Consider the following 26400-nt stretch of genomic DNA (forward strand, 5'->3'; position numbering starts at 1 on the left):
ATTGTGATACACGGTGGTTACGGTATTATTGCTGTTCGGACCTTTGGCTTGGGAAGGCCAGACTCGTAAACCGGCGACTCACCGAGAGAGCTCCGAGCCTCTCGCTGCCTGTTCACGCATCCCGTTCTTGGACGGTGCCCCACAGTCACAGAGAGTGTTTTTCTTTGTCTTCTTGCTCTCCCGCCCCAGCCCTGTGAGCTCACAAAAATTAAGCCAGGAAAGGACTTGTCGCAAAACTGGGGGCTCTTGCCCAGGGCCGGGAGCGGTCACCTCCCTCCTCTGCTGTGTGGATTCCTCCACAGTCCCCACCTCCTCCTCCCACTGCCCAGAATTCACAGCTGAGGCGGCCGCGGGGCAGACCCAGAGGTGCTGGCCCTCAGCAGCCACCTGAACTCGATCTCAGCCGGCAGCACGCGCTGCCGTGCTTGGTTCTGGGGAACTGGTAGATCAGCAGGGAAATCAAAGGCGCTCCTGTGCCAGATGGCCCTGCCCAGCTGGTGCCGCTCCAGGTCTCGAGACACAGGTGCAGGGCTGAGCTGTGCTGCCAGGCCCCAGGCTCTGTTCTCTCCCCGTGGCATCATTTTTGCTCCCTGTGCGTGTTGCCTCCTTGTTACAACGTTGCTGCCACAGCTCTAACCACAAGTCCACTTTCCAGACAAGAAGGCACGGAGGAGGCAAAGCCCTTTTTTCTTAAAGGGCAGTCTTCCTCAGGGACTTCCGCCTACATCTCATCAGCCAGAACTGGGTCACACAGGCAACTCTAGCTGCAAGGGAGGCCAGGAAATGGCGTTTTAAAAATGGCGAGCACTCGCTGCTCTTACAAACAAGAGGAGATGTGCTACAGAGGGGCAGGGTTAGGGTCTCCCCAGCTCCCTCTGTCACCTGTAGGTAAGCCACACCCCCTTGCCCTTGGGAAGAGGCCTCTGGGGGCTTCCACTGTGTGGCCTGCCTGCTCCCCCCAGGGCAGCATCGTTGGTAACTGCTGGCTTCCCTGGGGGTGGGAGAGCCGCTGTCTCCCAGGCAATGCTTACTTCCGGCTTCCATGGCCTGGAGCTCTGCCGGGTTTGTGACTTCTTTGGCACCAGGCCCTTTTACCACCACCGGCCCCCTGCCTTAAGGTCCGTGGTTGCCCAGCTTCGGCAGAAAGGTATGCAATTGATCTTTCCCTTTTGTGTCCCTGGGCCAGGGCCAGTGCGGTTCCTCCAGGAACATGGCTCCTTCCCCAGCAGCTCTCCCGCCTTTCGCACAAGGCTCCCTCCTGTCCGTGTGTCTGCGGCCCACGCTGCACCAGGTGCTTCACAAACCCCGCTTCTTCCCTTCCCCACCTCGTGCCCCTGAACGAGCACTGACCAGGAGCTCCGTGCCCCGACAGGGTGGTCTCTGTGCTTTTGACATGTGACGGGTGTGCCTGAGGAACTGAGTTGTTTGTTGTGACTAATTTACGCTTAAGTAGCCACGTGTGCTGGTGGCTGCCTCACTGAGCAGTGCAGCTGTGGACCAGAGCAGGGACCCCTGTCCCGCCAAGGGGAGAAATGCACTATCGGTAGCATTCATCTAGATTCCTGAAGAGTGCATCCCTCTAAGGGCACTGATATTATGAAGGCCCAGAGAGGGATAGTGACTTGCCCAAGGTCACACAGCGAGGTAGCAATCCCTCTGAGACAGCAACCCAAGTCCTCCAACTTTCACTTCTTCATTGCTTCCGAGGAATGTGGTCGCTCCCCTCAGTGAGGGGAGGAGGAGTTGGGGGCACGAGGGCACACACAGCATTCTTCGTGCTTAGCACGTTTAAGTGTATTACCTGTGAGTCTCATTCCCATCACTCCCATTTCACAGGTGAGGCCCAGGGAGGGGAAGTGCCTGTGAATGGTCCTGAAGCCTGTAAATGGGCTTCAGTCTTGTGAGACTCTCTGTGATTGCAGTCTCAGGGCTGTCACCCCTCTCTGCCCCTGGAAGGGTCCAGGCTGTGCAAGGTCTAGTCCAGCCAGGGCAGGTGCAGTTAGTAAGCTTGGACAAGGCTCTCTCTTTTTGTGGAGTTGTTTTTCCAGCCTGGTCTCCTAAGACTTGGTTCCTGCAGGACATGTACTTGGTATCCTGCCCTCCTGCTTCTTCAGAGCCTGACTCAAGGGGCGGGGCCTGGGTGTCAGGTACACCTATTAGCAACGTGAGCGCTGGAAAAATTTGCCTTTGCCACTGTTAGCTCAGGATAGGGGCACCCAGCCCCGTCTTGCTCTCGTCCAAGAGCAAGGGGCAGAGGAGGCTGTGCCAGGCTGCTCTGTGCCTTAACCTCGTTCCTCCTGTGAGATAATTTAGTGACACAGCCCTTTCTCATGATGGCCTCGTTTCATTGCAATGGAAGTAGGCTTGCTGGATAAAACACAGCATGCCCAGTTACACTTGAATTTCATATAAACAACAAATCAAGTTTTAGCATAAGTATGTTCCATGCAATATTTAAGACATGCTTATACTAAAAATTATTTGTCGTCTATCTGAGATTCAAATTTAACTGTGCACCTGGGCTTTTTGGGTTTGTTTTGCTTCGCTTTGTTTTATTTTGCTAAATCTGGCAACCCTAAATGGGTGACATTGTCCCCAAGCAGTGTACGTGGCAACTGAGAGCCGGAAACATCATGGGGCTTGCTCAGGGTCGCGACAAGTCCCTGGCCAGGACTGGATTTGAAGCCAGGTCTCTTGGAATCCTCTGCCATTTGCATAGACAGCAAACAACCTCAGTGGCTTCCTCTGGGCAGTTTAAGGAAGCCGAGAAGTCATGCCCGTAAAATAAAATCAAACAGCCCTGGCTTCCACTTGCCTGGCAATGTAAATATAAACGGGGATGCTTAACAGTCACTCACACCTTAGCGTGAAATAACCGTTTGGTGACAGTTGAGTGGGGACAGGCCCCGGCAGGATGGGTGACTGGGGAGAATTGATGAAGGAGGGTGTCTTGGTCCGTTTGGGGTTGCTAGAACAAAAGTAGCCAGTGGCTTATAAACAACAGAAATTTGTTTCTTAAAATTCTGAAGACTGGAAGTCCGAGAGCCAGGCATTGGCAGATTCCGTGTCTGGTGAGGACGCTCTTCCTGGTTAATAGACAGCCGTCTTTTCGCTGTGTCTTTTGCTCCACCCTCATGACCTCCCAAAGGCCTCACCTCCAGGTACCATCATCACATGGGGCACTAGGTTTCAACATAGGAATTTTATGGGGACACAGACATTCAGTCTGTGGCAGGAAGCAAGAATGAAAATTCCAGAGTCTTAAGGACTGCTAGAGACGGCGAGCCAGGGCTGGGGGCACAGAGTGGTGGTTGAGGTTAAGACCTTTTATGATCTGACCCTGTCGCACTTCCCCTGGCTTCCGTGCTCTTCCTCAGCTGTTACTGGTCACGGGTTGCCCAGGGGCCTTTCCAGCCTTCTCGCCTTTGCTCGTACTGTCGCCGCTGCTCACTGCCCTGCCATGTTCCGAGGCCCGTTTCAAATGTTCCTGTGGGCCAAGCACGTGCCACACCTGCTTTGCATTATGCTTACCTGTGTGTGCTGCTTCTACTTGCTGGAGATTTCTCGGGGCCAAGGGTGTTCCCTTCTTTTTGAACACCCTGCGCCAGGCCTGTCTTATAGGCGACCTGCAAATGTTTGTCTGGAATGAGGGCAGGGGAGGGCCCCCCAATGCAAACCTCCTACTTTGCAGTTTTGCTAAGAGACCTGGGCAGTTCCCAGCCTGCACTTGAGTCTGTCCATGTCAGAGCAACCAGGAGGTCCCTTGCAGACAGCCTGCCTCCCCGGGGTGCAGGTTTAGGTTTCTGTAGGCCGTGTTCACTGTGGGGTTTGGGAGCACCGGCCCGAGGGGGGGACCTGTCTGGGACCTTCACCCAGGGGTCTCCAGTGCCTTCAGCGGCAACTGGCTTGGGGCAGGTGCCCATGAACTCTTGCTGGGTGGACGGATGGCTGGAGGAGATCATTCGATTGTCGTGTGTCATCATATAGTATTCCGGGCACTTGAGACCCCCCAGCGAATGAGCTAGAGCAGAGCCACCAGGCCTGCTCTCGGGGAGCCGTGCCCACTGGGCACGCACACGGTAATGCGTGGGTGGGCCTCCCACATTAACGAGGGGTTTGGGGTGCGTTGTCCAAACTGCTGTCAGAAGTGGACCACGGGTGAGGGCCTCTTCAGGGCTCTTGAGGTGACAGTAGGGCTGAGACTGCCCGACAGGGAGGAACCTGTGAAGAAGGAAGGAAGCTCTTCCAGCGGCCCTGAGGCGGGACAAGTCTAGCGCCTTCCAGAACTGCAAGTCCCCCCCGCAGGTGGCCCGAGGGAGGCCTCAGATGGGCTGATGGGGCGGGAAGCCAGGGAGGGTTTTCAGTGCAGGAGTGAGGTGGGACGCCCTGCACTTCAGGCTTTTGTGGGGAGGTTGGGTGGGGGGTCAAGGGGCTGGGAGGGCAGGGCGGCCTCCCCTTGTGCGGGTGGCAGCTGGACCCAGGTGGCCTCAGAGGATGCAGTTGAAGTAGACGAGAGAACAGGGGCTGGAGCCAGTGCCGCCCTTCCCCAGGCTTCTGGGGGCGGAGGGACCCCGGGTCCCCGAGGCCTCAGCTCTGCTCCCCGTGGCCCGCCCCCCACCCTAGACCTGGCTCTGCCTTCGTGTCCAGGCTCCCCAAGGAGTGCAGGTTGTAGCGCCTTAGAGAACGCCGGGCGCTGCTAAGAGGGTCAGGCGCCTGGGGAGACGCAGCCCCCGTCTCACCGGCACTGAGCGCTCGCCGTATACGCTGAGCACATGCCCTGGACCAGGCTTCCTCCTGCGTCTCAACCCTGAGGGTTAGACCCATTTTATAGAAGGGGCGTGCGAGGCTTAGAGAGGAAGGGACTTGCTCGTGATCACTCTCCTGGTCAGCGAGGGAGCCAGACCGGAGACCCGGGACCTCGAAAGCCCTGCCGCAGCCGTGGCCTCTGACCCTCACAGGCGAGGACTGCATCCCCTGCTACCGTGGGAGCATGGGACAGGGTGGTGTCGGGGGCCGGCTGTGTCACTGGAAGAGCAGGGAAAAGGGTGTCGCAGGTGGAGGACCCTGCAGGGGCAAAGGCCCTGAGGCTGGAAAGAGCTTGGCCTGTCGCACAGAGAGGGACCAGCGTGCAGGAGGGTGGGGAAAAGGGAGAGAGCGATTTGTGAGCTTATGATGCAAGCTAAGACCAGCCGCTCCAGGGCCGGCTTCCGTGAGCATCTCAGAACCTCTTTGTTTTTTTTTCTTTAAATCTTTATTGGAGTATAATTGCTTTACAGTGGTGTGTTAATTTCTGCTGTATAACAAGGCGAATCAGCTATACATACACATACATCCCCGTATCTCCTCCCTCTTGCATCTCCCTCCCACCCTCCCTATCCCACCCCTCTAGGTGGTCACAAAGCTCTGAGCTATGCGGCTGCTTCCCACTAGCTATCTCTTTTACATTTGGTAGTGTATATATGTCCACGCCACTCTCACTTTGTCCCAGCTTACCCTTCCCCGTTCCCGTGTCCTCAAGTCCATTCTCTACGTCAGAAGCTCTTTTAATCGGTCTCTGAGTGAGGTGAGCATCTCGGCCTGGGTGTGCACTGTCCTGAGTAATACTGTCGCGTTGACTGTGCCCGGAGTCGACCAGGTCTGGGTTCACATCCCACCTCTGCTACCTACTCACTTTATGCCCTCGTGGAGTTTCTTAATCTCTCCGAGCCTTGACTTCCTAGTCTGTGAGATGGGGGTGAAGCATCCTGCCCCCGGAGGTTTTGGTGAACAAGGTAAAGCGCGTAAAGCGTAACTGGGAGTGCTGCTGGCTTGGGACTGCAGTGCTGGCCCCTGAGAGCCCTAGAGAGTGTGGTGGGAGGCAGGGAGTCCCGCCAGGCGTGCTCTGCAGACTGTGGGCGGGGCCCAGGACTGGGGCGGGGCCTCCTTGCCTTAAGGTCGTTCGGGGGTTTTCCTACACATAGTAGGACAGGCCCTGAATGCAGAGCAAACAGGGAAAGCCAAAGCACCTTCAAACTGTCCCCAGAAAAGTGAGCGAGCGGGAGCCACTGTCCCCCGCTCTAACCGTGTGCCCTTCTCCCCTAGCACTGCTGCGGGAGGAAGTGTCCCGGCTCCAGGAGGAAGTCCACCTTCTCCGGCAGATGAAGGAGATGCTGATGAAGGACCTGGAGGAGTCGCAGGGCGGCAAGTCCTCCGAGGTCCTCGCGGCCACCGAGCTCAGGGTCCAGCTGGCCCAGAAGGGGCAGGAGCTAGCCAGAGCCAGAGAAGCGTTGCAGGGTGAGTGACAAGTGGGCGACAGCTCCCTCCCCTCCCTCGCCTGGGCCTCAGCTGGGGCCACAAGGACACCAGGAGCCAGGGTCCTGCCTCTGCAGGGGCAGTGACGTGGCCCCAGGAGCCTCCCGGCGCCCAGCCCCCAGCCCAGGCTGCCCCTTCCTTTTTGGGTGGAATCCTGCGTCTTGCTGGGTCGGGTACAGATGTCATTCCTTCCTGCGGTATGACCGCCTCGTGTTCTCCATCACTGCCGGTCCTGGGGCGCCTCCTTCTGAGGTGTGTGAATGGCAGGTAGTTATCTTTGCTGAACGAGGATGCTGACCCAGAAGAGCTCTCAGGGTCCTGCGGCGCCTCCCCTCACAGGACAGTGCGGGGTGCTGGGCTTTGTGCTGGAGGACACATCCCTCCCCCACTTCACTCGTGCTCACGGCGGTGGGCTCTCCGGGGGAGGGCTCAGGCCTCTTCTCTCGTTGCTAGCTCTGCAGGAGCTCCCCTCTAGGGAGCGCAGCATCCAGCCCTGGGTTGGGGGAGGAGTTAGGAGAGAAACTGCTTTAGGAGACCACTGGGCGCACGTGTCAGCTGCTTTCCTCAGAGCCGGCCCGGGGTACTGGCAGCCGGCATACCCATCTCTCCTGGGAGCCACCTGCCCACACTGCGTCTCACAAGGTTATTTGAGAAAGGTTGGGAGTCATCCCCTCCCAGTCCTGCAACGTGAAACGTTGGGGGAGAAAATATCTTGGGTGGGGTCTGCCTTGACCTCTTGAGCCCCGCTTAGTGTCTTTGATTCTCCTGGGGGGGGGAAGGGCAATAAAATTTGGCACCCTCCTTTCCACTTACCACTTCCTAGAACGATAAATACTCTCTCGATAAAGACTTCATTGCTGAGGCCAAAGCAGGTTTATTCCTCCGGTTGATTTCGGGCTGCTGTAGCAAAGACCCCAGAACAGGGTGGCTTAAAGAATCTGTTTGTCTCTCTCTTCTGTGACCATCCCAGGGGGCATTTCAGGCTGGTGGGCATCTCTGCTCCCCTCGGCCTGTGAAGGATCCAGGGAAAGGGCCAAAATCCAGGGTCAGAGATTCCCTTTGGCAAGAGCGTGGCCGCAGGGAGTGCTGGGTGTCCGCGTCCCAGCTACAGGGCTAACTGGGCGGGGAGGGAGAGGGGATTGTGCTGGATGGTTAGTCGGCTCTGTCCTTGTGGGTTTCCCTGACCACAGGTGTGAAGTGAGCAGCAGAACACTGGCTAAGGCAGCTGTCTGGCCAACACGCCACCACCCGTCCCCCAGGAAGCCTGGGATGCCGGTGCGCCCTCAGCCGGCTGCGCCAGCCCCTCTCTGCGTTCTCCCCAGCAGTACATGTTACTCTTAAAGCTGGGTAGACACTTTCCTGTTGGGGTGTTGTTTCTGGTGGGGCCACCTGGACAGTGTTCTGGGTGGTCTCTTCAGGCCGTAGCAGGCAGGTGGTCTGCGTCACGGTGCAGCTGACGCCGTGTGAGCAGAAGTCACTGTGCCAGGCACGCGTGCTTTCTCTATGCAACCCTCCTGCGGTCCAGGCAGATCTATACAAGCTCCCTCCACTCCCAGCTTCCCGGGGGCCTCGGAACATCCCCACCCTTCTCAGGAAGGAGATCCAAGTCTCAGGAGTCTCCCATGGGCACGTGTTGCTGCGTCCAGGCCGTGTGAGCTGACGTCCTTTGGTCTCGCCAGGTTTCACGATCCTGCAGAGTCGAGGCTGCCTCAGGAAGCAGCCAGACGCTGTCTCAGCCTCCTTTGCCGGTGTTCATTCCAGGACAGAGTCACCTGCCTTCTGTGTCCTGGGCCACGGAAAGAATTCTTGCCTGTATTCCCCCTTCTGTACCTGGGAGGAGGAGGAATACCTGTCTCTGCTGTTCCTGTGCCCAGGGGTGTGGGCAGGGAGTGAGCAGAGGCTCATTTACCCACCGACTGCCCAGCTCCTGGAGCAGACGGCTCTCCAGACCTCAGTGTTCTGATCTGAGTGATGGGACAGTAACAGTGAATTAAATGAGGTCGTGTCTGTGAAGGCGGGAACCATGATGTGCACCCTCATCCGTTTAGCCCACAGGGCACAGAGCTATGCAGGCATTTCTTCCCAACTCTGTGCTGTACGATTTCTTATCCATCCGCAAAGGTCTTCAGGGCCTTGCTCAGGGACCCAGAGATCCCCCAAAGGCGACTGCTTTGTAGGAACAATAATGTCATCAACAAGGACTCGTCAGTATTCATTCAAGGAAAGCCTTATTGAGCACCTACTGTGTTCCAGCACTGTTCTATGCACTTGGTCTACCATTCACCCCACCACTCCTGCTGGAGGGTTTTAACCCCTTTCACAGATGGAGACAGCTGAATGAGGCTCAGGGAGGTTAAGTAACTTGGCCAAGGTGACAGAGCTAATTAGCAGCAGAGTCCGAAACTTTTTCCACTGCACTAAACACCTCATCTCCCCTCTGGATGAGGTCACGAGGGGTGAAGTTGGCCTGGACAAGAGAGACAGGAGGCCATCCTAGCTCAGTCACGGGGACAGCAGACTCTGGAGTCAGATCTGGGCATGAATCCCATCTCTGTCACTTACTAGCTGTGTGACCTGGGGCAAATTCCTTAACCTCTCTGAACCACAGTTCCTTTGCAGAAGGCAACAGTAACAATACCTACTTTTCTTATCATTGAGGCCAATAATAGTAGCTACTTCACAGGTTGTCATGAGGATTAAATGAGGTATAAAGTGCTTGGCCCAGTGCCAAGTACCATTAGTGCAAATACTTAGTGATTATCTGATGAGACAGGGCTTGGCAGGCTTCCTCAGATCTGTTTGGAGATGTTGGTCGCCTGATTCCCATTTGGGGTAGCCCAGACCTTAGACCCCCTGAGCCCATCTAAGTTCAAGGTAGCAAGCAACTCAGGCATCCTGCCTGGCATTCTACAAAGTCATAAATAAGATGCTTCCTCCCCAGCCACAGCACATGGTGAGTAAATTGCAGACAGATGTGGGCAGAAGGAGGCTGGGGCATGAAAAGGGATTTATATGCCCATAATGAGAAGGATGAGAATAAATGCACAAGCCAAGTACTCGGCAGATGTTGGGCGACGCTTGTTAATAACCAGCGTCCCTGCGGTGGGAAAACGCAAAGCCCCCAAAGACTTCCACTCTGGCCAGTCCCCACCGGCCCACCCTCCGTCTTTGGTTTGGGGGTGGTTGACACTGGAATTCTTCGGCACGTGAGAGGATTAGGAACTCAAGCAAACATGCAAACATTGATGGTTCCAACATCAAAGCAACGAAAAGAATCAAGTCTGGCGAGAATGGGGGTTTAGAAGTTTCCTTTGTTTCTGTGGGGACGAGTCTGGGAATGTTTGGTTTGGGATTTTGGTCTCATCCTGAGTTTAAAGGCAGAAGTCCTGAATGATTGTTTAATAAGGAATGGTGTCATCGCGTGAGTAAACTCACCCCAGAGTCCCTGCGTGACTGCAGCCCTACACCTGTGGTGAGCTGGTTGCCCGTGGGACCCCTGTGGGGTGTCTTGATTTCCCCGGGCCCCCTCAGTTGCATTGATTTCTCCGAGAAAACGTGTCTAAACCTTCAATTTATTTTAAAAGGACAGTACTAAACCCATTACATGCTAACATTATTTTTAAATGAAAATGACTGTATTTTCCTAAACAAAAAGATTTGAGGGAAAACAGCAGCATCGTTTCACAATTTTGCAAAAATTTTTTAATGTCTGACTCCATAGAAGACTGCTGAGTTCTCGTTAACTACTCTTTCAGTCAGGCTACTATGATTTGTTGTTTTGGTTGAAAATCTAGCATCACACAGATGTGTAGCTGGAAGAGGGAAGAGTGTATTAGTTGCCTTATTAGATAATTATGCATATTTTTCTTTGACTTCATACTAACTCACCAAATGGTAGTTTCTTAGAGGTTTGCTGAGTGTGGAATTATCCAGTGAAGGTTTTGTGCTCTGTTAGGATGGACAAAACCACGGGTCTAATTGGTACTTTGAATGGCTATTGTACCCACACATGATTTGTTTTTAATCTAACATTGATCACTTGGAAAATATTGGTTTACTGAGCAATGCACATCCTCCAAATCTTGGCATATTTCAGTATCCAACATCAATAAGTCATATCTGTTAACATCACCACCAATCTCATTAGAAAAGTCTTTAAGTCTTGAGGAGCTGCTGAAATCATAGTGGCAGATCAAGTTTGCCCAAATTTGGATTTTTGCTCAAAAGTTCAAGTTTTGTCAACAAATACTGTCATTTGTTTTCCTAGAAGTAACAGGCTCACTTACTTCATGTGTTCACTTAGTTCAGTAGTTTGCCAGATCCTGTAGTTTGTACGTTGGTCCTTCTTTCAAGTACAAATGGTGAGCTACGAAAAAGTGGCTAGTTTACCTAGCAACTCAAACAGTTGCACACATAATTTTCCTTGAGACAGACATTGTGCTTTGGTATGCAGTGAAAGAACTTTAAGTGTTTTTCCCATTTTATTAAAAAATATGTACTTGGGAATCAAGTTTTAATAGAATTAATTATTTTTACAGCTTCATCAAGGTTATTCTTAAGTAAAACTCTCCTCCCCCCCCCTTTCTTTCAACTATGAGTACATTGTGTAAAGAACTCAGTGACTACTAATACAGTTTGATGCCACTGTTATGATTTCTGCTAAGATGTCAGCATTTTACCCAGCATTGCTTTTGCACCAGCATTGCAAATACTAACACAGTAAAACAGGCAAATAATGTCAGAGTGTTATTATGAAAATAGCTTTCCTCTTGGACCCCTGCAATGTTATTGTTGGTGGTAGTGGTGGTGACAGCTAGCATTTTTGAGCACTTTTTATATGCCACATACTTTAGCTCCTTTAATTCTCACAATAAGAGTATGAGGTGGGCTGTCAATGTGCCAAGATTACACAGCAGTACCTGGTTAGGGCCAGGTTCAGAGCTCAGCAGGGTGGCTCTGGAGCCCTTAGGTGACACTGGCAGGGGCAGAGAGGGCATTACTGCAGGGGAAATAGCTTGAGCAAAGGCAAGAAGGCCAGCCTGTGGATGGGGGTGGGAAGGCGGAGGCTTTGCATTCAGGGCTGTACCCTGAAGTTCAGGGACATGGAGGTTTTGAGCAGGAGAAAGCTGTATGAGGAGTGAGGTGTTGAAGGTGTTCCTGTGTCCCTTTCCCACCCTCTCCTTGCCTTTGCAGCCTCGTCTCCTTCTAGCACGTGGATGCACATGTTATGTACACGTGCTTCCTAGATGTGCCTGTGGATCCTCTCCCTTCTTTCTCCTCTGAGTCTTTGTGTTTGCTCTTCTTCTCCCCCAGCCTCCTGATGGTCACTCTTCCTCCAAGTCCTGATTCAGGCTCTGCTTCCTCCAGGAATCTTTCTGAACCATCTCCACTCGATGGGTCCAGGGCCTGTGGTTGGCAGGATCACACCCCTTCACCCCCAAGACGTCTGCATCCTAATTTCTAGAGCACGTGAATATGGTAGTTTACGTGGCAAAGGAGGATTAAGGTTGTTAATCAGACATCCTTAAAATGGAGGGATTATCCTGTAGGCCCAGCGTAATCCCAAGGTTCCTTCAGAGTGAAAGAGGAGGCAGAAGAGTCAGAGAGAGAGAAAGTCAGAGAACAGAGGCTGGACATTCAACGTGAGGACCCAATCCACCATTGCTGGTGTTCAAGGTGGAGGAAGAGTCCACAAGCCAAGGAATGTGCGTGGCCTCTAGAAGCCGGGAAAGACAGACTCTCTCCTAAAGCCTCCAGAAGGAATGTAGCCCTGCCCACACCTTGATTTTAGCCCTCTGAGACCCATTGCAGACTTCTGACCTCCAGAACTATAAGATACTAAATTTGTATCTTTTTAAGCTACTAAATTTGTAGTTATTTGATACAGCAGCAGGAGGAAACTAATAAGGGCCCCTCCTCCCTAGACTTCACAGCCCTAGATGCTGAGCTCCCTCAGGACTCAGCACACATGGAGGGGCGTCTGTTTCCTACCCGGTTTGCCACTTGCCACCCTCCTACAGGCACAGTACCCAGCACAGATTCAGCCTCACCATCTGAACAAAGTCGATGATTGGTGAGCACGGCGGAGAAGAAATGATGCCCAAGTTTCCTCTCTTTAGCACAAGGAATAAGCCCTGTTGGGGCCTTTTCCCTGCCTCACAATGAGTCACCTGTCCTAGACTGAGCTCCTGGCAGGAACTGAGCCTCATTATTTAATTTGCTCATTCAACAAATGTTTCATGAAAACTTCCGCACAATAGAACCTGTGCCTGTGGCTCAGATAATTCAGAGGCAAGTGGGACCCAGGCCCTGCCCAGAAACCCACAACATACTCAATGCAAGTTGGTTGAATAATATATTTTTTCATGACCAACGAGGCTTGAAGATAAGAATCTACGCCACAGATATTCTGCTTGAAGAGTTCTGGGGTGCAGAGACTGTCTTAGGCCTTGAGCAGCAGGGGACACCAGTGTCCTTTAGGTTCCTAGCAGGTGTGGCCATGCTTTGGCTGCCATTGTAACCAGTCCTGCAGGCAGTGGGGTGGTAGGTGGCCTGAGTGGCTGTTGAATAGAATGATGTGTTACTGATGCTGGGATGGCTCTGCCCACCTGCTTTTTTACACACACATCCTTGTCTCCAGAGCTGTGTGGGTTTGAAAAGCAACTTAATGTTTCCTGTTTCCCTTCCCACATCCGCACTCCACTCTTTGTCTCATTCCTTGCATCAAAGACTTGTTCATCTTCTGGGCCGTCCATCGCCCTGGGTTGAATTTATGTTCTCCTCTTCAATAAGTAAATCATACCTAGAAGCTTCCACTGTTTCTTAGGCCATCTAGCCTGATGCCCTAGGGGCTGCTGCCCCTCTGTCCCACAGCACTGATGTTGAAGACGCTTAGCTGGTACATCTTAGAATTTGGTGGAAGCTTCCAGAGAGTTTTAACTTTACAGACAGAGCATCTTCCTAATATACTACCGACTGTTTTTCACAGTTGACAGATCCCCCTTGAAAGCTTCTCAGACTCCAGATTTGATCCAGCTGAAAATAATCTATGGTCAGGTGGAAGAAGTGTCCAGAGTCTCTGCTGTTTTGTTGCAGCTCTGGCTGGGCTGTGTGTCTCTAGCAGGTTAGCTGCTTCACCTGGCAGCTGGATTCCCAAAAACGAGCACATGCCCTAATGCACATGTTTTCCAACAGGTGTTTCTTTGGAGTAGTTTGAGGTTTCCAGAAAAGTTGCAGAGTCCCTCTGTGACCGGTTCCCCCATCCTCAGCATCTTAGATAGTGCAGGGCAGTACAGGGACGCTTTTCAAGCCGCTTCCTGCTTTATGTTTGCTATTGTCTCATTGGCCAGAGCAAGTCACATGACCAAGCCCAGCATCATGTGGGCGGAGACTCTGGAGGCTGTGGTTGCGGGGAGGTGGGGTTCGTTGGCAGCCGTGACTGAGGATCCGCCACAGAGAGCATTTTAAATAGAATCATATCCAGAATCTGCTTAGAGTCCTGGTGTCTGGTGACTGACAACACATGGCATCGACCTTGTCCCTTTTGACTCCTTTGCTTTTTATAGGTTTTTGTACCCGAGTGACTGATGTCCTCTCTCTTTTCCCTGTCTGGGGTTTTCGTCCTGGGCCCTTGACTCTATGAGTTGGAAAGGCAGCCAGTCCAGTCCCGTCCCCCCAGGCCCCCTTTGCTACCCTTCCCGCCTGCCCAGGTCAGAATCTGTTCCATGGACCCCCAAACAATGACCCTTTCTGGGGTCTCCTTCAATGCTTTGGGTCCAATTCTCAGTAGACTCCGCTGTGTATTAATGTTCTGATTATCCTGAGAAAAGAGGAAGGACTGGTTAGTTTGAAAATACTCAAGACACCCTCCAGGACTCACCCTCCACATATCCGATGCTTGTTTAGGAAGCAGGTACCAGAGCCCAACCTCTTCCCTATTCAGAAAAAACCTTGTACACCCATTCTGTAGTTGGGATGACTGAAGTGTGAGCACATAGTAAACTGCTTTTGAGCAGTAATCACCACAGCTAACGTTTATTTAGCACTTGGACTATGCCAGGCACTCTAATTGCTCTGCCTGCACGAGCCCATTGATCCTCCCAACAACCCTCATTAGGTGAGTGGTGTTTATTAGCCTCAGTCTCCCCATCTACAAAATGGGGATGAGAGAGACTAAGGATTTTTCTAATCTCCCGGCTAGTAGACTTGAGAGCCCACACTTGATGTCCAGTGACTCTAGTTTCCAAACCTCTGTTCTTAGCAGATACTCTTTTTATTCTAGGCATCTTAGGGGTGGTCGTAGCAGTAGAGAGGAAGGCAGTGAAATCGGGAAGAGAGGAGAAAGATGGACAGATCTGGGTTTGGAAGCCCAGCGTTCTTAGCTGTCACTCGGACCCCTTGAGGCACCGGGATTTGTGGATTCGTTCTTAGTCTTTGCTCTGGAGCTTGTCCCAGGGACTAAAGGCGTCAAGGCTGGTCTCGGGGACACACAAGCCAGGAGCTTCTCTTCCCGACCTCCTCTCCTTCCACTGCTCAGTGAACACACTTCAGTCCCAGGAAATGCCAGTGGCCTCGGCTGCCATATTTGAGAAGTGAGCAAGGGCTGCAGACCTGGAGCTGCTGCTTTTAGTTAATCCCCACTCCCCGCCCAGGAAGTGTCAGAGATTGATCAGCTGAGAGGAGGAGAACAGAGCGCAGTGTGAGAAAAGCCAGGTCTTGATATGCCTTTCATAAGACATTGCCCAAGACCCTGTTCAACCCTGTTTGGAGCTGTGGCCTCTATCACTGTGCAGGCCCATCTTGCCGTGATGGGGTCAGGACATGGCCCTGAACCTGTGGCAGGAAGTGAGAGCCACACTGGCCTCTGTCCTGGGAGAAGAGTTTTGGTGTGAGCCAGGCCGGGGCGGGAGGGGGCGGTGGTCTTCAGAGCTGGCCCTCCTTCTGGGGCAGCCATGGTGGGTACTGGCCATGGACACAGGGTCAGGTCTGCGAGGGACCTCCACTGTGATTCTCCTCAGCCCTGGCTGACTCCCCAGGGGATGCTGTCCTGGCCTCAGACAGGGATCTGGGGGTGAGCTTCCTTCCTGGAAGAGCTGCCCCTGATGATGGCTGAACAGGAGAGGGGGGAGCAGATCTCTGTGGGCCTTGAGCGCAATATGAGGTGTGGGTGGCAGGCGGGGGCAGCACAGTTTCACTCAGACGTAGCAAGCCTTCTCGGGGATCTCCTGGGCTGGCCCTGTGCTGAGGCCTCCACCCACCTCATCTTCACATTCTCCTCAGATCCAGCCCATGACATAGGTGGAGTTAGCCTGACTTTACAGTTGGGGAAACTGAGGTTCCAGGAGGGTCATACTGCATGCTGGTCTCAGTGTTTGGACTTGAAGTCTCATGCCTGACACAGATCCCTTCCTGCTGCACCAGCATTCAATTCTGATCAGTAGAAATCTCTTCAGTGTTGATAAAATCTTACCTAGAACCCCACTCACTTATTCATTCAGCAAACACTTGTTGAGGTCCTCCTATTGGCCAGGCATTGTTCTGGGCCTTTGGGGTGTATCTGTGAGCCAAACAGACAGATCCGTTTCTCATGGATCTGCTGTGTAACAAACAGCCCCCAAATCTCACCAGCATTTTTCTTACGTCCCGTGATTTTGTGTGTCAGGGACATGGCAGGGTGCAGCCTGGTGATTCCTGAGTTCCACATGGTGGGTGAGGGTTGTGGGTTCTGCTGTGGTGGGCTGTTCCGCTGGAGAGTCCAAGACAGCTTCACTCACGTGTCTGGTGCCTTGGTGGGGTGTCTGGGCTCAACTGGGACTGACAACTAAAACACCCATTTGTGGCCCTCCAGCATGGTCGTCAGACCTCCTCCACAGGCTCGGGGATCCCACAGAAGGAGTTCCAGGAAGTCAAGGAGCAAGCTGTAAGGCTTCTTGGTCTCAGACATTACTTAGTGTCATTTCCGCTGCATTCAGTTGGTGACAGGCCAGCCACAAGGCCAGCCAGACTCCACCCTATAAAAAGCACGTATGGGAAGTATTATTGTGTCCATCTTTGCGAAAATACCATCTGCCACATAGGGGAGGGAGAAGGCCAACAACAAACAAGGAACAAAGAAAAACTAAGTCGTATGTGTTAGAAGACTGTCAGTACTAGGGGGACATAGAAATTGTACAGTGAGATGAAATGGGACCCAGCCATGCCACTCCTAGGTTTTTACTCACCTAGGAAATATATATATCTGCACAAAGACTTGTACACTAATGGTCCTAGCAGCTTTCTTTGTAATAGCCAAAAACTGGAAGCAGCCCAAAAGTCCGTCAACAGAGGAATGAGTAAACAGACCAGTATATCCTACAGTGGAATCCCGCTTGGCAACAAAGCAACAAACTATCGAGACATGCAGCCACATGACGGGTCTCAAAATCATTATGCTGAGTGCCAGAGTCCAGAAAGAAAAAAGTATATCCTGTGTGGTTCCATTCATGTGAAACTCTAGAGAATGAAACCTAATCTGTAGGGACAGAAAGATCAGTGGTTGCCTGGAGGGTGGGGGAGGGGCAGGAGTGTGGCTTTCGAAGGGGAAGAGGAAGCTTTTGGGGTGACGGATACGCCTCTATCTTGATTGTAGTGGTGGTTTTGCAGGTGGTTACGTATGTCAGGTTATATCACATGGTCCACGTTACATACATGCAGCTTATTCAAGATGTTTTAAAAAGAGGGGGTGGTGCCTTAGGAATCCTGAGCACGAGGCGTTTTGGAGTGAAGGGCATTCAGTGCCCCACGGGCCACACTCAGGCAGCCTGCAGCTTAGCCTTCATGCTGGCCTCAGCGGGTCACAGAGGGGACCCAACCCCAGGTGGGAAGTGCCCTGTCCTATCAGGGCACCAACACCCAGGGCTCCTGGGCTCCAGAAACAGGCAGAGACCAGGGAGGTCCAAGGCTGCCGCGTGTGCTGTGGCCTGGGCTCCCAGCCCAGCTCTTTACATAGGTCCAACGACACGGGCTGGCCAGTGGCTATGACAGAAGCTGCTAACAACCGGGTGAGCTTCATGCCCAGAGCCTGACGTGGGGACACAGAAGGAGGAGAGGCATTTTGGGGCACTGAGCTAAACACTCAGAACAGTCTAGAAAGGAGCCTTCTGATTCAGCTGGAGGCCAGGTGCTATGGTAGGGAAAAGATGGAGGTTAAAATCCAATGGCTTGGGAATTCCCTGGCGGTCCGGTGGTTAGGACTCCACACTCTCACTGCTGAGGGCCCGGGTTCGATCCCTGGTCAGGGAACTAAGATCCCACAAGCCCCGCTGAATGGCCAAAAATAAATAAATAAAATTTAAAAATCCAGTGGCTCCATAATATCTTAAAAATTAATACTTCTATTTAATGTATAGGTAATGAATACAATTTTTTTATACTCATTGAATAGTTCCCTGGGCCAGGAATACATGGACTTTAAAGAATGATCTCGGATAGGCTTCACCATTTTTCTGATGAGAAGGTTGAGAGCCCGAGAAGCGAGCTGCTGAAAGGTGGAATTTAAGCCAAGGAAGGTGTGCCTGGCTCTAGGACCTGTGGGGTATAGCCAGTGCCCTCCACAGCCCCATGGGGAACCCGCTGCTGTTTGTTTCCGTGGCTAACAGGTTTTTAAATGATGAATCCTTTGTGCCGTGTGTCTCAGGGACAGGCTGGGCCTGTGAATCCGAGGCCCCGGGGCGTGTCGGAGCGGGCCGTCCTGAGTCAGGAGTCCAGGGCTCTTCCACAGTGTTGCCCTCAGCCTCTGCGGGCCTCATCTGGTGGGAGGGTTGGGCTGAGCGTTCTTCTGAGCCCCTGTTGTCAGGTACCGTGAGCAGAATACTACTCAGAATGCAGGGGAAAATACCTGTGTTGCGGGGAGAACAAGCCAACCTCTGAGAAAGCCAAGACAGCAGCCTGACGCTGCCCACTGACTGCAGAAGTGGTCATAGAAGTGGTGCTGGTGTCAGCGTGTCCCTGGGTCACACCAGCTGGGCCTCTGACTGCCGCCAGGCCTCCCACTCTCACCCCAGCCCAGGACCTACACCCCACTGCTGACCAGCAGCCCTTAGCCTCTGACCTTCACAGCCCCTGAACTCCAGAGAAGTTGCTCGACCAGGAGCTCTGCACCATGAAGATCTAGAAGAATCTTTCTGATTCAGGCCTTGCCAGCAGAGTGGTGCCCAAGGAAAGGAAGGTCTTTAGCAAGAACCCGTGGGCTCAGGCAGAAGGAGGGGGATGGCCCAGGGCCAGTCAATACCCCTAAGCCCTGCCGAGCCCTCAGGGAGAGGCTGGGCCGTGCTTCTCTCGGCCGGTGTTGGCTCCTGGCTGCCCTGAAGATGGGCCTGGTTAGATGCAGCTAGAGAAGCGTGGGTCATCCCGGTGCTACTAACCCTTCTATCTCCCACCCAGTGTTCAGCCCTGGACCCAGCACGTGGCAGGGGACTCATAAACAGGTCTGAGATGAAGGTGGAAGATGGAAAACAGCACGGAGCCGTTGGGACTGTCCCTTTTGGGGGGAGGTGGCTGTTGACTCAGCAGTGTAAGGCCGGGAGCGCCTTGAGGTCGGGACCTGAAGTGTGTTTGTCTCTGTGTCCCTATGATTGTCCCACTCCTGCTGCTGAGGAGTGAACAAGGCCGGGGAAGCAGGCAGAGCAGAGACGAAGCGCGCGCTGGGCCCACAGGGCTGGCACACAGTAGGTGTGCAGGAAACGGGCCAAGAGCAGGGGGAGGGCTCAGCCCATGTGAATGTACCCACAGTGTGTGACAGACCCGGAGGGTCCTGTGCGTGGGCAGCGCCCCTCAGCCTGGCTTCTCCAGTTACATGACCCACTGGTGCCATCTCAAGCTCCGACCTGTGTCTCCTGCCAGGATGACCGTGGAGTGACCAGGATGACCGCGCTCCCTGCTCCCTCCCCAGGCCAGGCGCAGGCGTGAGTGGAGAAAAAACAAGGGCGCAAGCCTTTCTTTCTTCTTCCTGGTTCAGGTGACTGCAGACTGGGGGAGAATCACTCCCTTCAGGGGCAGAACGGGCTGGGTGGCCCTGGGTGGCACGCAGCGGAGGGATGGACTGGGAGCTTTGGCCAGGTTCCGCCAAAGCAGGGCCATTTCCTGGCTGGAATTCCCGGAGGAGCGTGGCTTTGGAGAACCGCCACAGAGGCTGAAAGCTCACATGCTGCCCAGGCCCACTCGGGGGCCGGCTCCGCATTGCCCTGCCAGCGCCAGCCCTCTCGGCCGCTCACCTGGGCAGGGCTGAGTGTCACCAGCGTCAGTTAAGCCTCGCATGCGCTGTGAAGTTGTGTTGGCATCTTGAGGTCAGTTTCTGTTCCAGGCAAAGTCTGTCTCCCCAGGGGCCTCTCGCCTCCTGCCCTTCCCAGCTGTGGCACGTTCTTGCTGAAGCCCTCTTTCTTTCCTTGGTCACCGCACTTTGCTGGAGGGCCAGAATCAGAACGGAGTCAGAATGCTGCTTCTAGATGTTCATGGCCCAGAGCTCATAGGTGAGCGACTTCTCCAGAGTTTGGGGACTGCAAGGTCAATGGGTTTTAGAATAACACTCTTACTGGCCTGTTCAAGACACTGGGTCAGGATGGAGAGCAAAAGACGTGGCTGGTTGGTGATGTTCCAATTATCAGAAGCACCCGGCACCTAGATCCATGTGATCACGGGGAGGAGGTTGGAGGTGTGTGATCACGTCAGTGGGACTGTTTTGTCCTCTTTTCAGATGAGAAGGTGGTAAGATAGTTCCCCCTTTCCCCTTTTTGGCATCTTCCATACTCGCCAGTGAAGCTCCTGGAAATAGTCTTCTTCTTCTGTTGGATTTCTCTTCATCGGGGAGGGTTTCTTCTTCCTACTCTTCTGGAATTCAGACACCCCTACCCCCGCACCTCCACCCCAGGCTGCCAGCAGACTTACAGGGCAGTTTCTTGTTGGTGATTGACGGCCACCGAGCTCTGTGGAGTTTGTGTGGGCTGGAGGCCCCGCTTGCTGTGAGGGCTGGGTGTGTGGAGGTGGCATTGCTCCCCTGCAAGTATGGGGGCTTTCCCAGGCAGAAGTGGGCTTTCTGAGCTGTTTCTAGATAGGGGATATGAGGCCAAGGCACAGTGACCTCAACCTCTGTTGCTAGTTTGTTAGTAGCAAGTGGAAAAGATGGTGAATAATTTGGGGGTGGGATGTATAGGGAGAGGTCAGTGCCCCCAAGAAAAGGGGCTTCACCTCTGCCATGTTATGCTCTGTAGGAGTGCCGAGAGCAGGGCAAGCAGAGGATTTCCTGTTCAAACCAAGCAACTAGGAGATATTTATACAGGGAAGGGAAGGTGCCCTCTTTGGTTCTAGGTTGGGTCCAAGTTCTCAGGAAAGAAATGAATAGTGGAAAGGACCTGTCCTTCACTGAACACCTACAATGCACCATCAACCAGAAAAGTAAATACCTTGTGTAATGCTCCCCACTGTCCTACAAAGTTCCTTTCTTTTCTCCTTTTCTCCATGTGAGGAACATAAGCTTGGAGAGGTTGCATGACGTGCCCAAGGTCACATGGGTAGTAGAGCCAGGACTAGGCTTGGTGTCCCCTCCACTTGAACTTGGACAAGTTGCTCAACTCTCCTCCCCCATTGGTAGAATATCCCCATCAGTATCATAATAGCCCCTACCCAGTGGTTGGTGGATTAAATGAGATGATTCATAGAAAGAGGTTGGAACAGTAAATATTTATTTATTAAATATCAGCTGCTCTTATTATTATTATTTTTTTTTTTTTTTTTTTTTTGCGGTACGCGGGCCTCTCACTGTTGTGGCCTCTCCCGTTGCGGAGCACAGGCTCCGGACGCGCAGGCTCAGCGGCCATGGCTCACGGGCCCAGCCTCTCCGCGGCATGTGGGACCTTCCTGGACTGGGGCACAAACCCGTGTCCCCTGCATCGGCAGGCGGACTCCCAACCACTGCGCCACCAGGGAAGCCCTATTATTATTCTTTTACTAAGTTCAGAGTGACTGTATAATTTATTGTCCAAACTGGGAGAGTTTTTCAAGAAAAAGAGGGCCTATTAAAAGTTGTCCTGGGACATTAAGAGCCAACTGGGACTGTCCCAGACAAATGGGATCTATAGCCCTTGACCCAACAGACAGGATGTGAGTAAGTGGACAGGTGTCAGGCAGGTACTCCGGGTCAGAGGATGGTATAAGCAAAGGTGTTGGAGGGTGGGTGCTCACGGTATACACAGGTGACCGTGAGGTGGCCAAGGGGCCCACCTGCCCTACCAGACAGGAGAAGTAACATACCTCCACCTGCACCCCGACCCCACTGCCCACAGGGCATCCTTCCCCTTCCCCAGGTTCGTCTGCATGTTCCAAGGCCGCCCGCCTGGTCAGCATCATAATTTACGAGGGCACCACAGGCCACTCCATTCTTCATGGACCTCAGAAAGATGTGATCTTTACGATAGAGAGGCATAGTATGACATCTCAGAAACCATTCCGACGCCCTGTTAGGCAGGAGGGAGCAGAGGTGGAGAAGGATGCTATTAAGTCATGAAGTGCATCCCCAGTTGACACCAGAGGAGTAAAGCTTTCGGGCGGAGGTTCCAGAAGGAAGGATGTGGGAGGCCGGGGAGGGAGATGGGTTGCTGGAAGAGGCTCCTGTCTCCTAGCCCGCGTGGCTTCCGTGTAAACCTCAGCAGGAGCACGTGAGGCCTTGACAAGGTGGGGTTTCCAGGCAACTGTTGTTACCCACCCACATGGACCCGGTGTCTCCCAGTGGAGCAAGGCGTTCCTGGGGGTTCAGGTTCCCAGAAGGGTCAGAGCAGCCTCCCCTGTGGAACAGGGAGAGAGGGGAAGTAGCCGGGAGCTGTAGGCCAGGCTCGGTGTGGGGAAGTGACATGCCCCAGCTAAGCTAGGAGCTTCATCCTAGACCCCTATCCTTACTCCCAACCCTGAATGCTCACTGAAGTTCACTTTTTACTGTCTGTTCCTAAAACAGATTTCTCAATTTTTTGACAGAATCTTGAACCCAGTAGAGCAGTTCTGTACATAAAGATCTTACGTCAAGAAGTATAGGCCAGTCACCAACCTATGGATTGTAAATGCATATTTTTCAAATTAATGGGACTCCCACTAGCCTAATGCAGGCTTTGTGCCAGTTAGAAAAAGGCATGTAGACAGATTAGGCAAAGGTACCCCCCATCCACGACATTGTACACAGGCCTACTGACCTGTATAGCCTGGTGACCTGGCAGGCAGCACCTGTGTGTGACCACATTCCTAGGGGGTTGCAGCCCTGTAGCAGGGTTTGACAAGGGGGTAGAGAGGTGCCTCTGCTCCAGGTGGCTGCAGCCCTGCACTAAACTGTACAATTTGACAAGCAGAACACCAGCTGGATTTTACCTCCCACTCAGCTTACCTACCAGGTACTTTTGGGCAGTGCATCAGCTGTGCAACTGTCCATGGCGGTCCTGGCTGTGCAACTGTCCATGGCCATCTTGGCTGGTTGTGGTTAACATAAAGAGCAATTCCCTCTAGATTTCATCTTAAGAATATTAAGGGACTTCCCTGGTGGCACAGTGGTTAAGAGTCCGCCTGCCAGTGCAGGAGACATGGGTTCAAGCCCTAGTCCAGGAGGATCCCACATGCCGCAGAGCAACTAAGCCCGTGCACCACAACTACTGAGCCTGTGGTCTACAGCCACAACTACGGAGCCCGTGTGCCACAACTACTGAAGCCCGTGCGCCTAGAGCCCATGCTCCACAACAAAGAGAAGCCACCGTAGTGAGAAGCCCATGCACCAGCTAGAGAGAGCCCACACGTAGCAACGAGGACCCAATGCAACCAAAAATAGAAATAAATAAATAAAATAAAACTTACAAAAAATATATATATATTAGGATGGAAAGGTATGGCAATGCCTTTTTACTGAGTTTTATACCACAAGCCAAGCTTGTTCAAACCGTGATGCCCCAGGTGTGGTGACCCCTCCAGGGCACCTTTCTCACTTGGAGAAAGGGAGAAGTGAAGCACCTGTTAGAAGGGACTTATCCTGGACAGCCACCTGAGGTCCAGAATGGGGCCGTCACCCGGAGGGAGTTAACGTTTATTGAACCCGTACTGTGTGCCAGGCTCTCTGCATACATGTCCTATTTCATCCTCACAGCCAGCCTGTGACATGGGTTCTGTTATTACCCCAACTTTACAGAAAAGGTAAGCGAGGCTCTAGGTGGAAGGAACTTGCGTGGGACACTCAGCTGGTTGATGGTGCAGCCAGGGTCAGCACCCCAGCCCACTCTGGCTTCAGACCCTACACGCTGACTATTGTACCATAAAGGCCACACCTGTCTGTTGACACCTGAAGTTTCCCCGAGCTCTTAAAATGTGGGTTTGGGTGGAGGTGGGCAGGCTTGGGCTTGGGAGGAATGGGACCGGGCCTCTCGGCTTGTCCCCTCTGAGCCAGGTCTGCTGTTTTCAGCACCCTGAGACCCTGGAGGGGTGCCTGGCACGGGGGCCATCCAGGGATAGTGACCGTGTAATGTCACGGAGGGCTGGAGGCACAATGCTGGATCTTTCCACCACCTCAATTCCTAAAGACATCTTCCCGTAACCCAAGAGCCTGCCATGGGAAGCACAGGTGCTGACTCGGGAAAAAGAAGGCCCAGTGAGTAACGACAGCCCACAAGGGCACCCTCCAGCCGGCACCCTTGGCCTCCTGCTCTGAGCTCTGTTGAGGCAGCGCCTGGCCCCGTAGCAGGAGCCTTGCAGCTTGTCCACGATCATCAGAGCAGAAGGCCAGAGCATTCCTTTTGCCTGTTGAAGGCAGCAGGGAGCCTTTTTTTACTCCAGAAATGAGCGGGGCATGTTTCTGAGGTTTCTCTAGACACCCAGAGCGCTCCTTCCCCGCACAGGTGCCAGACTTTTATCTGGAGCACCGTCTGACTGCATTGTTCATGACAGGCTGGGTGGACACAGCAAGGCTGTAGACCCCTTCCCCTGACCTTCACCCTGTCTGGGACACCCAGCTTAGCACATCCAGGATGGGCCCTGGACTTGACCCCAGGGCTAAAAGAGGATGCAGTAGGTTAAGAAAGTGCAAATTAAAGCAACCTCACAGACTGGCAAAAATTCAAAAATCACGCAACCACGCTCTTTTGGCACGCCTGCAGGGAATAGTACTCTCACACGTGGTTGGTGGAAACATTGGATAGCGTGACTGCCGTGGAGGAAAATTCAGGTACAGCTAGCAAAATCACATCTGCATTCACCCTCTGACTCAGCAATCCCACCTCTAAGGACTGATCCTGAGGGTAAAACATTACAAACATGAAACAATTTACTGCACACGCCATAGAATACATTCAAAGAAGGGGAGAACAGGAAGCAAATCTTGAAGTTTATCTAGTAGATTTATTGACAGTACTTCTGGTGTGATAATCCTGGAATTATTTTGTTATGGATTAGAGCAAGTGAGAAAATATATACTGTTGGGTACCAGGGTTCTGTCTGGGGGAGAATGGAATATGGAATAGAGGAAGATGTGAGATTAGAGTTGGGGCATCAATATACTTTTTTTTAAATTAATTATTTATTTTTGGCTGCATTGGGTCTTCGTTGCTGCACGTGGGCTTTCTCTAGTTGCGGTGAGCGGGGGCTTCTCTTCATTGCGGTGCGCGGGCTTCTCATTGCAGTGGCTTCTCTTGTTGCAGAGCACAGGCTCTAGGCGCATGGGCTTCAGTAGTTGTGGCACGTGGGCTCAGCGGTTGTGGCACACGGGCTCTAGAGCACAGGCTTAGCGGTTGTGGCGCACAGGCTTTGTTGCTCCGCTGCATGTGGGATCTTCCCGGACCAGGGCTTGAACCCGTGTCTCCTTCATCAGCAGGTGGATTCTTAACCACTGTGCCACCAGGGAAGGCCTCAGTATACATTTGTGATGACATATGTTCATGATTTACAAGTCGTAACCATGGAAGCGCAAGAAAGCAGTGACCCACGCCCCGCCCAGTAGCAGTGCATACTCCTAGCGCCTGCAGCTCTGTTTCTCAATGCTGTTCCCCATGAGAAGGAGCCCGGGCCCCTTAGACATCTGGAGGATTCCAGGTGTGGGGCAGTGAAAAGTAACAGTATGACTAGAACATCTTGTCACTCTAAAAAGCAAGGATGGAGGGCTTCCCTGGTGGCGCAGTGGTTGAGAGTCCACCTGCTGATGCAGGGGACACGGGTTCGTGCCCTGGTCCGGGAAGATCCCACATGCCGTGGAGCGGCTGGGCCCGTGAGCCATGGCCACTGAGCCTGCACGTCCGGAGCCTGTGCTCCGCAACGGGAGAGGCCACAACGGTGAGAGGCCCGCATACCAGAAAAAAAAAAAAAAAAGCAAGGATGCAGCCAAAGACAGATGGTCAGAAGACCCAGGCGCTGGCCAAGCGCCAGGAACAGGTGTGAATCCTCGTTCGCAGATAGGAAGCTCGTGTACAGTGATATTACTTCTCTTTATGAATATTTTAATATTAAAGCAGCAAATCCCGGAAAGTGCTGACCTGCAGCTTTTCTTGGTTGGCACATTCCGAGCAGTTCCGCGGGCCCGCTTGGTGCCAGCCTGAACAAGCGCTGACAAAGGAACAAGTGGCCTCTCGTGTGGTGGGGCTCCAGCACAGTGCCCCCCCATCCCTCCCTGAATGGGGCTCGCGGGACCTCAAGGGGATAAACTGTTGTCGTCTTATTTTGATGTCACTTCAGGAAAGGAGCTCAACTCAGAATCTCAGTAAAGAGGCTGCTGTGTGCTGGGGGTAGGAGCCGGGGACTCGGACGGGCGCTGGCTGGTCCCCCACGCCCTGCCCGCACTCACCCAGCTAAGTACGTAGTAGGTGCTCAATAAGCAGGAGCTGCTGCTCCTTTTCTCTATGCAGTTTAATCAAACTCACACTAACAGGCACTCTGCCAGACATCAGGAATGCAGCTAGTCCTTCATTCCAGAAACATCGATTGACCCCTGGCCACATGCCAGGCCGAGGGCTAGGTGCTGAGGGTAGCAGGGAGAGTGAAGAAACTCTGCAGCCTCCTCCCAGCCCAGCAGTTTAAAGAGAAATCAAGTAGTAAGTTAGTGAGCAGACAAGAAAACGATAAGATAGT

The 26400-nt window shown here is 53.0% G+C and overlaps 1 protein-coding gene across 7 annotated transcripts in view; it reads left to right on the top strand.

The window, feature by feature from the left end:
* KAZN (kazrin, periplakin interacting protein) overlaps nucleotides 1–26400 on the top strand; it is a 1123195-nt gene that overhangs the window by 1036586 nt on the left and 60209 nt on the right. For all 7 annotated transcript variants that reach the window (XM_079918585.1, XM_079918584.1, XM_079918586.1 and 4 more), the window contains one exon: nucleotides 6082–6273. In XM_079918585.1, the coding sequence (XP_079774711.1) occupies nucleotides 6082–6273 (192 nt within the window). The remainder of the gene's footprint in view (nucleotides 1–6081; nucleotides 6274–26400) is intronic.

The sequence above is a fragment of the Stenella coeruleoalba genome (genome assembly GCF_951394435.1).
Source record: "Stenella coeruleoalba genome assembly, chromosome: 1".
NCBI lineage: Eukaryota > Metazoa > Chordata > Mammalia > Artiodactyla > Delphinidae > Stenella > Stenella coeruleoalba.